At 36.0% G+C, this 12,234-nt stretch overlaps 1 protein-coding gene across 1 annotated transcript in view; it reads right to left on the reverse strand.

The window, feature by feature from the left end:
- Positions 1–6,489: 6,489 nt before the first annotated feature.
- The window catches only part of LOC117122447 (MAM and LDL-receptor class A domain-containing protein 1-like), an 11,271-nt gene continuing 5,526 nt past the window's right edge, over positions 6,490–12,234 (reverse strand). The window contains exons 3-5 of the mRNA XM_033268021.1: positions 10,103–10,260; positions 8,039–8,158; positions 6,490–6,600 (exon numbers count right to left, since the gene is read on the reverse strand). Coding sequence (XP_033123912.1) covers positions 6,505–6,600; positions 8,039–8,158; positions 10,103–10,260 — 374 coding nt within the window. The 3' untranslated portion in view covers positions 6,490–6,504. The remainder of the gene's footprint in view (positions 6,601–8,038; positions 8,159–10,102; positions 10,261–12,234) is intronic.

The following is a 12,234-nucleotide window of genomic DNA, read 5'->3' on the forward strand; positions in this document are numbered from 1 at the left end:
TTTCGAGAACGAAATATTCGTGATATTGTTCAACATTCACCTCGCCATCCCTTTGATAAGTATCTCTTTGATTCGCTTGAGTGATGACGTCAGGAATGTGATAGTAGCCGACTTGATTTAATACCTCCATACCATATGTAGGATTGGCACCAATTCTCCTTGCGGAATGCCTTCTAAACAGCTCTGGATCCATATAAACGGGTGGGTCATTGCTCCGCCCAGGCGCCGGTACAGTACTGCTGTTATATGGAGGGGGTAGCCTTTTAAAACTAGATGATGATATGTTCTGTAAAGACATGTATGCCGACGTATCTACCTCTCCTACCCCACTGCAAGCTACTTGCAATTTGGTATAGATGGACGGAACAGGGCCTTGGAGTTCAACATAACCAGCGCGGTCGTATAAATATGGGTTGATGACGCCGTCCACCGACGCACTAGACGATACCTCCAATTCTTTTCGTTTCCTGGAAAATTGAATAAGTATTTATGTAAAAAGAAACTATTGTATCTGTTTATCTAACAAAGATGGCTAGGCTATTCCAGTGCAAATATGTTTTAACTTGAAACATACATGTAAACCTGTTTAACTATAGACTGTTGATCCTTAAAGTTTGGAAACAACGTTCACCTTATCACACATTATAATAGGCCTACAAATGAATGCCTACGTCACAATAGTCATCATCCGTAAGCTATTATTACCAGTCATTACTATTTGATTTTAAAACATTATAATTATGTGTCCTTAATACTGTCATCATCGTTATTATCATTACAGACACTGTCAACGCCGTTGTCACTATCGTCTTTACCATTTTACACGCGAATAATTAAAAAGCAGATGTTACGAAAATTGAAAATCTGTTACGCTCCAGCGGCGCACGACGTTCTTCAGTACAATGCGCACTCATTCGCCCTGCAGTAGAATTAATTATTCCAATGTAAAGTAATGTACAGTACATACTATTAAGATTCATTTTCATTCTTCGATGTAAGATGCAAAAGGAACCATCTATTGTTCATGGTGAATATGGCGTTCTAATCCAAAGCCTAATATAAGAGTTACAAGTAATCTTTCCCATCTTATTCCACACACTAATTTACATTCATGCAACGACCGAAAACCATTATCAAAAGTTTAGATGTAGTGTGGCGCGCGTAAGCACCTAGTTGTATTGATGGGTACTTGCTGAGTGTAGCCTGCGATGGGCAACCGTCCAGTCCAGAGAGGTTATCACAGCCGCACCCACTTCACGCTACAATAACTGATTCTCAATGGAAAACCATAAACATTTTTATTTGATAAAGGATAGTTAGTTAAATAATGTAATACGCCAACCACTAATCATCCTATACAATAAATAATAAAAGTATAAAGGCTAACTCAGACAGCGTCGTACGACGCAGCTCGACGCGATTTGTTTTCGCGTCGGGTCTATGTGAGTTAAACCCAGACGCAATGGTTTGCGTCGGGGGCAGTCGCGTCGTAGAATATTATTATTAAACATGTTTAATATTTCTCACGACGGCTTAAGACTGTTCCCGACGATGAATCGCGTCGAACTGCGTCGTACGACGCTGTCTGAGTTGGCCTTAAGGAGTACAGTACTGTCAGAACACCATGGGTTTTATTTACTAGTTTTCTTTTTGTATTACTGCTAAATTAGTGCTAATGTGCAAAATATCATTTGTCTCTATTCTCTTAACCTTATTCGGAAACCTCCAACTAGCATATTGTAGTCGGTGCTATCTATTCGTTAGTAACGAATGGCATGATACTAAATATTTTTAAGACATCGATACATTCGAAGACAAAACCTCTTCAATGTCAAAGACGTTGAAGGTGTAAGTTTAAACATACCGCCGCGGCAGACAATGCATAACGTATCTCACTTAATAACTACCATAGCAATCCGTCAAACGCTTTGTTATAGGTGTAATCATTCTTCGTACTAACATATAATGTATATTGTACATTCAATAGAGTCTTATCATTTTTTTTATATTTCAGAGGAAATATACAGTACACAATCATGCATCATAGCAGAGCCTTTTGTTTTGTGAAGGAACACAAATACAAAACGGATAGACCTATCAATTCCGCGAAGTGATATATTATCATAGGCCTATTTATAGTAAAGCCTATCATCATTTCCGTTAACATCATTAAAGGCATCATCATCATCTTACCCTCATCATACCATCATCAACATGTATGTACTCTCAAAACGATGCTCTTCAATAACGCAGAATACGTCGTATAATATACCTATGCGTCCCCTCATTATCGAAATAAGTAGTTTAGAGGATGACACAGGAAGAGTAGATAGATCGATAAATCCACATTATGTAAGTTTCCCGAGCCCAGTGTACAGTAGTAGTACACAATGGGGGTTTCAGCGGTGCTGTTTCGACATCGGTCACCCTATCCTCCTCATCAGGGCCTTTATGCAGGCATTTTGAATATATCGGTTTATTTAAATGCCGTATCCCATTTATTTCTTTTTATTATACAGGCCTCTACATGTGTACGATAGCCCTACATTGTACAATTCATTTATGCTACTGTATGAAATCATTTTTTAGTATAGGCCTACACTAGTTAGTTTTGTGAGACAAGTCTCTCACTAGTAATTAATTATTGTGATACACTTTCCGTTTCCGATGCAAAGGGCAATAATGCTTATTGCGGAAGGCACAACTTTAAAATTAAAAAGTGACATTTTTTATTATAATCATCATCACCCCACCATCTACTTTCCACCACCATTCCCACCTACCATCCTCACCTACAATCATCATGATAAGGTGCCGTACTATTATCCTAAACAATCTGCAGACGTGTGTCCTTAGCCATTTAGCCGAGACATTTTGCCTTTCTAGTTTTGATTCGAGTACACATAATTGTACCATTTCATCATTGGGCTTAAACGAGTCTTTAAAAAACACAAGCACAGTGCGACAAGAACGATACGACTTCTCTACTTATAATTACGCTTTTAAACGGGGTTGATTATTATCTGTTAACTTAAAATGAGTAAAAAATACAGACAACAAGATGAACACTAAATTCAACCAGCAGTCAGATTACTGCATTTCGAATTTTCAAATGATGATGTTGTGATGGAATTATTATAACGAAGCCTACCAATCCATTTCGTCATAATCCTTCCTACAAGACAGCCATACATCTAACGTGCAATTACAATACGTTTACCGGTACCTCGTAATAATAAAGATGACAGACAGTTAATTTTATGTTGATTTTCAAATAATAGCATGTTCAACATCGTACATCGCACCACACTAATAAACTTAAGAGTTTATAAAACAAAAACCATTATGGAACCAACATTGTTAGCTAATTAAACAACGGTTTAACAGACCGGCATTTAGGCACTATTTGGTGTAGACAACATACTCACTGAATTTTAATATTATTCCATGTCGATAACAAGCTGTTCGAGAATTACTGAAGTCAATATTTCCACAACTAAACAGTGTACTTATTTTCAACAATACTTTTGAATTGTATAATCGATACCTAGTCTTAATTGATATGATTTAAATTAAACCATTAAATGATTTAAATAGGCCTACATAAATTCAAAAATTGTTGACAACTGCAAAAGTGTAAATACAGAATTTTACTGAATACTGATACGCCGAAAGGACAAAACAACCGCATTTAACTATCACTAGGAATAATGCTAATAATAATAATAATGCTAATACTAATAATGCTAATTAATAATAAAAATTAACAATCTGTGACCTTTGTATCATAACATTATATTTTAAACTATAAGTTATACCGGGTATGTCGTTTCACTCATACTTTTATTATGTCTATTACCATAATTACCGATGACAAATACAAAAAGACATTTAAAGTCAAATTTAGAGTGGTGCTCCATTCCCACCTTACATATTAAAAATATATGGTGTTCTTTATCTTTTAACTTGTGTGGAAATAACGGTTTTGCGAAAATTCGTGAAATACTGTAGAGTAGCTGAATTTATTTACACAAATGACGCATTTAAAATCCCACAAAATCTTCGTAGTGCAGACCTACATTCTGAAACGCATATATTATATCAAACCAACGCTGGACAAAAGCGCGCATTAATCCAAGATAGAAGTGATCGCCGAACCTACTTAAGAGGTTAGAATTGTACCATAATTCATGTGCATGTTCCGGTTCATGTATCGGTCTCCGTCCAATGACCAGGTCATTATTGCAACATGGGGATAATTAAATGACACTCAATCCAATCCGGTAAACATTTTCGCATGATTTGATAATGTTGAATTACAATATCCAACCGGCCAACTGACCAGGTCATTAGAAATGGGCCTAGACAGTCATCAGGTCATAGCCCTGGTCAGTGATCAAGTCATTCGAAGCTTACTGAGTCTTTGGCCAGTGGAGTATGGTATCATAATAACCCAGAGATAATACACAATACATGATTGTTTATCAGGATATATTTTGGATTAAGTGTGATTTGATTCTTTGTTGGAAATCGATCCCACACTCCTTCAGAATTGATATGTAATGAATCAATCTAGCATCGGTCATCAACTTGCTCCTTTTTGAATAAACAACATTAAGAACGCATCAAGAATAGATGTTAATTAGCGTGACTTTGGCAAGTACATGCCTGCAAGGTTTTGACTAATTGAATGTAATGGACTGTGATTTCCAGTTGAAGCAGTACAATGATTTTTCTTTTTCAATTCCGTATTCAAGGAGGTTCAATATACACAGAATAAACGTTCGATTTTCAAGAATCCATACCGATACACGATCGCGACCTTTCTTCAGTATCACACTAATAGCTAAATGGCAATGAAATGTCCCATCAGGCTGTCAAAGCATTGACCCTTACTGCAAAACTTTGCATATATCAGGTCATATTATAGCTTACTATTAAAAGCTGAGCTACCTGTAGAGGTTCATGCACTATTTGGAGGCGGTGCGTATTGCCTAATGTGGGATGGGATGATGATGAAAATGCATGTTTACAACAGACGTCGATAAATCTCAATAACCCGACCGTTTCTTTAACCACACCGACGCTTTACTTATCACGTATGTTCCTATTCATAATGTAAACTGTTCATGAATACATTTTGCTTTAAAATGTTGGTTACAGCCAACGAACATTATCTGAAATTCGATCGCGTGTAAGGCGATTATCTATCAGTCACTGCCCATCGGGGAAAGCAATGTCATTCAGAGATTCGTCTCATGTGCATACAGCCTCATAAATTATTGTAATAAGTGGAACATACTTACTACAAACTAGATACGCGTGCCTGCCGTAGTGTGTAACTGTATGGCCTATTGATAATCAATTGTTACCATTTGATGTTTAAAAGTATTAATGTTTAAAAAGGTTGTCCTGTAAAATTCTTTTGGTAATCCGTACCTTATGTGCAGTAGGGTGTATGTAATACCCTCTATTATACAGCACAATAATGCACCTATAGGCCTACTACTGTACAATAACTGTCTGTCTTTGAAAGGTGTGTAAAATGAGAACAAGATAAGAAAAGCCCAAAATTGGCAAAAAAAAAAAAAAAAAAAGAACACTGGGCCTGGGAAAAATTTTACTGCCTCTTAATCTTCAAAGTGTATTGCAAACCAGTACAACATGCAAATGTCTTCACTTGGGAGTATACAAAGTCATGTTGCATTTCTCACATAATAATACTCATACGTATGGCTGTCTCTTATACACATCTAGATGTGTATAAGAGACAGCATCTATTCTGCATAATTGTATAGATAATGTGTCATCACATAGACGATGGCTAGCTCACTATAAGGCCGAGAGGTACATGGAAATACTGTACTTGTAAATGTGATTGTTTGTATGATACAGCATTATGGGAGACATGTTTGCACCGGAATACACATCTCATGCATTGCACGTACTAATCCTACTCAATACATATCATTGTTAAATCGACGTCAGCCATCAGCGAATGCGCAGCCATGCATTAGGCAGCTAGAAATGTAAAGGACAGGGTGAACAAAAACATACATGATGGATGCCTACACTATAGGTATTTACAGGATTGGTGTCAATGAAACCAATCTCAATCGCCGGATAGAACGTTTTTGCAATTACTTATACAATACACTTTACAATTACGATGATGCAGGCACGCGCGTGCGTGGATTGGTAAGATTAGCAAACTGCGCTTGCGCACATGCTTGTTAATATTACTCGGCGAATGAACTTGGCCTTAAACTTTCGATTTGATCCAGCTTGCTTGTAAGATGATTCCCCCTAAAGATGAATATGCAAACATAACAGATGGGCTCATGCAATACACCGGGGGCTAACGTCAGTGGCTTTGCAACATAAAATATGTTTATAACAAATGAGTTTGATATAGACAGTGCGAACTACTTGCGTTGTGCTATGGCAAAAAATAATCTGTTATGAATCGCAACATCGCAGATCTAAAATCATCGCACATTAATTTTATATGTACCTACCATCAATAGAAAGGTCAAGTAAAAGAATATCATCAATGGCTATGTCGCTGTCACGAGTTCCACGTATACCTTCAAATAAAACCTACCAGAAAAAAGAAATAGGCCTATTTAGTAAAACGCATCTATTGAATCCAAACCCAACCTTCATACTTTTGTAACCCTTTAGCGAAACGTCGCTAATGCTATTCTGAATTGCTAATGACACTGCTGTGTTACGATATGGTTCGGCAATACTGCATTATTTACCTATCCGTGTGTACTACTTGTGTCAAATCTATGATTAAGGCGCATGTAGCATCGTTTCCAAAACAGGCGAAACATTAACATAAACTACAGGCTAAAACTGATCTCAGCGTTTAAAAAAAAAAGCGAGATTGCGAATCACGTTAAGCGCGCGAATCATTTTGATTCATTTAATCTTTAGTAAAGATATTACGCCATGAATTTTCATTTTGTATCGCCTTGCCTGTAATCACGCCGAGGCTACTGGTGCTCACAAATCATTATACACAGCGTAGGCCTGCTTCTAGGAAAATTCAACAAATTCACAATACAACGATTGAGATGTATACAGGCCTACGATAAGTGGACCAGCATTGAATAATTGTATACGTCCATAACATGTTGAGGAATCAATGTTTATGATAAGACATAACACAGAATTGCATAATAAAATCGCACACGCAAGTCGAACATTATCATGGCCCATCATCTAATTCCGATGGATGAGGTAGATAATTACAATCTAATTGAAATTGCCAAAATGTTAATGAGACTAATGTCGGTTTCTCATTACACTGACGATTATTTAATCAATTCAGTTATTAACTTCCTTAGAAGCTCCAGTTTATAGCAATATAGGAAATATTTGAAGCAATTTGAATTTAAATTCAAGATATTACAGTAGTGAAAGGTTCCGTTGTGTGATTATAATAAACAGTCTGCGCAAATGAATGCGTGTCAATGTCTATTTCGACGTTCATACAATGTAAGGTACAAACAACACGACTGTCGGTCTTTTTGGGTAGTCGATTTATTCCACTGAGTCTAATGATCGCATATCGTAAAATGGAGTAGACCTACATTTCTGTATGCTATTTATCTTTTCAGTTACTCCTCGTTTATTATAATACTGTATTATAATGATGTAATATTGGATTCTGCGAGTATCCGCTATATACCTTGGCGTGATTTGATCGTAAGTTGGCTATTTTCACAAGTTTTTATATCTCCTTGTAAAGAAATATGAAGCAAAGCTCATTCCAAATTCATTTACTGTATAATGAAGATACGTGTCAGAGTTTGGTTTTTCTCACCACTATCGTGTGAATATTGCAATTGGCATTAATGGTCATCATATGCAAGATGCATGTTGATTGGCGCCAGGCTCTCGCAATTGACATGAATTCATTGCAGAAAGTGAGTTGGTGTTAGGCATTACACAATAGAAACTTGTACAATTCCTTAGCCCATCTATCAATAATACACTTTTATCATGAATAGAACAATATAATATGCACCTGGAATTCTCCCCGACACTCGTAGACGATCTCAGCCATCAACCATTTATCCCCTTGTGATTTAGACCGTGTCCACATTGGCTCGCCAATGTTACGACCACCTTGGTAACAACCGTAAACCTTAGCAATATCAACAAAAATCAAAATTAAGCTATGTCCACACTATCACATTTTATGTGACAAATAAATGTGATATGCCCATAGTTGGGTGTAACATGACGTCATCATGCCCATTTATGGCCACATTACACGAGTTTGTCACATGATTTGATATTGTGTAAAGAGGTTAACACAGTATAACATCTACATTCCGAATGGGTCATTTCCTCATTCACTTGTCTAACATTTTGACATAAATGATGATGGACGTTTCTACCCATTTCATGTTTCAAACCAACTCTCTGCCATGGCAGCGAACCCAAAACAGGCCCAATAATAATAATAATAATAATAATAATAATAATAATAATAATAATAATAATAATAATAATAACAATAAAAATAATAATAACAATAACAATAACAATAACAATAACAATAACAATAACAATAATAATAATAATAATAATAATAATAATAATAATAATAATAATAATAATAATAATGAAAATTTAGTGCACGGCTGGGAATAGGAAAATAACATTGCGGTTACAGTTACGTAAATAATTATTAATAGTCTGGTAGCTAGTTATATACCGGTAAGCGCTCTACACAATAATTTCATAAGCAATGGAAATTGTGACCAAATTTCTATACGAAGGTCAATTCTTCATTTCATAATTTATGTCTAAACTTGCAATGTACAGTAGGTCTAGATATCGAGTTGAACCTATCACCTTGAAGAAGGACAATTTGTAATACGATGTTGAAAATGACGGATGGTGTTCCTGTCATACACTGCACATGAGAAATATGATTAACATCGCGGTGATTTATTATGAATAGTTGATAAGGTGCAATACACACTTTATAAATTGTGATATATTGAGTCTGCTTATGATATTTAAGAATTGAAAGATTTATGAAGAAGACATATAGTAAGTCTCCAATTCCATAATGAGATGTGATGGTATCAATAACTTAAGCTTAGTGTATTTCTGTATAAATATACAGAAGTCTCGTCTGCACTCCCTTGAATTGAAAAAAATGTCACAGAGTGGAAAGCTACCGTATGTGTTCACACAGTATTGACTATTGTATACTGTCTACAGGGCGGAATTGGTGAGGTTTACACTGACAGACAATGGGGAATAACATTCTTCCTCCATGGTCAGATTGAACACATATTCGACCGGTTTAGACTACAGTAGTACGTGTACACTCTGTTACACTTTTCTAAAGGCCCGGGTAACTTATAATTTGTATCAAGTCTCACAGGGCTGCCTCACCCAAATGTATACATTGGTTAGTACACAGACCAAAACTATGGACATGTAAGTAGGTCTCTGGTAGGCTACTTATTATTGATACTTAATTATGTTATTGATATCGATATTGGTAATTATTGATATTGATATCGATATTGGAATTATATTGTTGGTGGTATTGAATAATGTTATTGATATTAATATCGATATTGATATTGATTTCGGTATTGATATTAACATTTATATTGATGTTGGTATTGATTGATATCGATATTGATATTGGTTAAATTATATTGGTAGCTTATTGATAATTATATTGATTGCCATTCGTATTGGTATTGAAATGGATACCGATAATATTGATATTGAACATTTTTATTAATATTTAATATCAATATATTCGCATTTATCTCGTGTTTCACACTGTATAAACATATAACAATTCAATAGGTCTATAACAATTTTTAACGCCACAAATCAGCCTGTCGAAAACATTTTATCAATATAATGTAAACTGACTATAAGGTCATAAGGACTGCTACTACTACTGCATTAACGACTGGGAGGAAAGTGAAAAATTTGACAGTTATGACCACTGGCATTGATTGATATTGGCTTCAGTTCAATTCTATTTATAGAGCTAACATTAAAATTGACATTAAGTTTTTTTGGTTTTTTTTTAGTCGGTCTTCTTTACCTTAAGATCACCTAGTGAATCTGGTCCGTCACGATCTTCCATATGGTAATAGAATCTTAGCACCCCTCTTCCCGCCGACAACTTTAGTTTCTCACCTATCTGAAGAATAGCATTCTCTCCCCTCTTGTCAGCATTCGACTGCGTATACATGTAGTTACCTATAAAAACCGTACAATCAATCAATAATGACAATGATACTAAATGATGTTGATATTTAACTGTAGCTATCTGTATTATGAATTGCATAAAGAAGACGACATCAAGACACCACCTCGCTGCATGTACGTCAAATAATGCCATTACTCGGCGCCTTTATTAAAAACAATCGGATTTCAGTAACAATGTTATAGAATGTCTTTAGCTGAACGTTATATCTGATTTGAAGTTACTATAGTAAATTTTATTAATAAAATGGGTGAAAATGGTCGTCATAGGCCTCACGACTTTAACATTCTGAAGTACACCCCCCCCCCCCGAGAAGCAGGCTGGCCTAATGTACTGTATCACAAATAGGCCCTATTTGTGCTCGAACTAACCCGTATCTTTATATTAGGCCTACTGCGATGGAGACAACTAAACACGCAAGCTTGTGCAGCGTTCTTATTATTCGTAGGCCCATTGAGAACAAAGAAGAGTGTCGTGATCATCATCATATGACCTGCGATATATAAATGGCAAGCCATTGACTCTGATATAAGGCTATGTTCAGGCCTTGGTTGCTCTGGTACACTTCAGAGAAATTAAATTTGTGTCAAAAATAATTCAACAGTCGTTCATGTTCTATACTCTATCTTTTGTCAGATCGAGTGTCGAACATGCAGCGATACTGGAAGGATGTTGATTTATCTAGCTGTGACCCGTAACACTGCATTCTGAGTTAATAAGTATATTTTGCATAATAGATATGCCATGGATAAAATAACAACACGTTTCTAATTAACCCCAAGAACAACGTCCAATTAGAGTGGCTGATAATATCAGGATTCTGTACCGGAACTTAATGAACGAATTATTATAACAAAAATAATAATAACGAAACAATGGATAGTCGAGATAATGAGGACATGTTTCATAGTTATAAGCACTTGCAAATACAAATGATGTGAATAATTGATAGTGCATTAGATATGCTACTTCCATGGATTCTTTATAGATAATTGGTGTGGTTAAGGTAAGGGTACAAAAGGTTTACTGACGTGTTAGGCCATCTGTAGAGTTGTAGATTAATTTACCCCACAGCTACTGTAGTCCTTGAAGCACGGGACGCGCCATCCTTAAAATTTGACGAATGAATTGCAATCCATACGGCTTAGGACAGACAGAACATAAAATTCACGGATCGGCATGTAGCATTATCTTAATGCGTCTCGCTTTATCCCATTTTTCTTGTTTATTCCGTCACACTGAATTTCATTTGGGCGTCTAACAAGTTCTACTGTTGACATAAATCACTCTGTCTCAATGGTGATCTGTATTGTGAAACTGAGAAAAGACAAGCTTCACTTTAGCTCCCAAATTATTATTATTATTATTATTATTAGAGCCTTATTATTATTAGGGCTATTATTATTATTATTATTATATTGTAGATGATGAATGTATTGCAAATATCCGAAAAAAAAACAAAAAACAACAGAGCTGTACAGTATCACCTAGGCTATTAAAAGCAAGCATCATTTTACTGGCGTTAGAGAGCCCGTTGAGAGGGTGCAGGGTGAAATCCCTCGGAAGCTAAGGCTATTTGAAATTTCAGAACTATCGATTTCTGAATCGTCTAAGCCGTGAAAACAACACAGGCGCCCATCTACCATCATCACTAAACCTAATGGATTCGGCATCAAGCCTTAGAAGATGTCTCTAATAATAATAATATGTCAGGTATTTATTAGACTGTATCACGCAAATTAAACTGCTGGTAGGCCTATTAAGCATTTAAATTACACATACTTATTGTACATACTCCCTATCGCGCAATAATATGCGGTGTGATCTGAATAGAAGAAGGCACTTTCGAGAGTACTGTATCTCATGCACTTATAAGGGATGACTGCCCCTGTTTTATACAGTACGCGCAGTAACTGTGCGCAGTCCTCGCATTCTCATCGACGAATGTGTGTTTGTGTGCGCGTGTG

Source organism: Anneissia japonica, unplaced genomic scaffold (assembly GCF_011630105.1).
Source record: "Anneissia japonica isolate Jap-2015-1 unplaced genomic scaffold, ASM1163010v1 scaffold275_len1219475_cov178, whole genome shotgun sequence".
Taxonomy (NCBI): Eukaryota; Metazoa; Echinodermata; class Crinoidea; order Comatulida; family Comatulidae; genus Anneissia; species Anneissia japonica.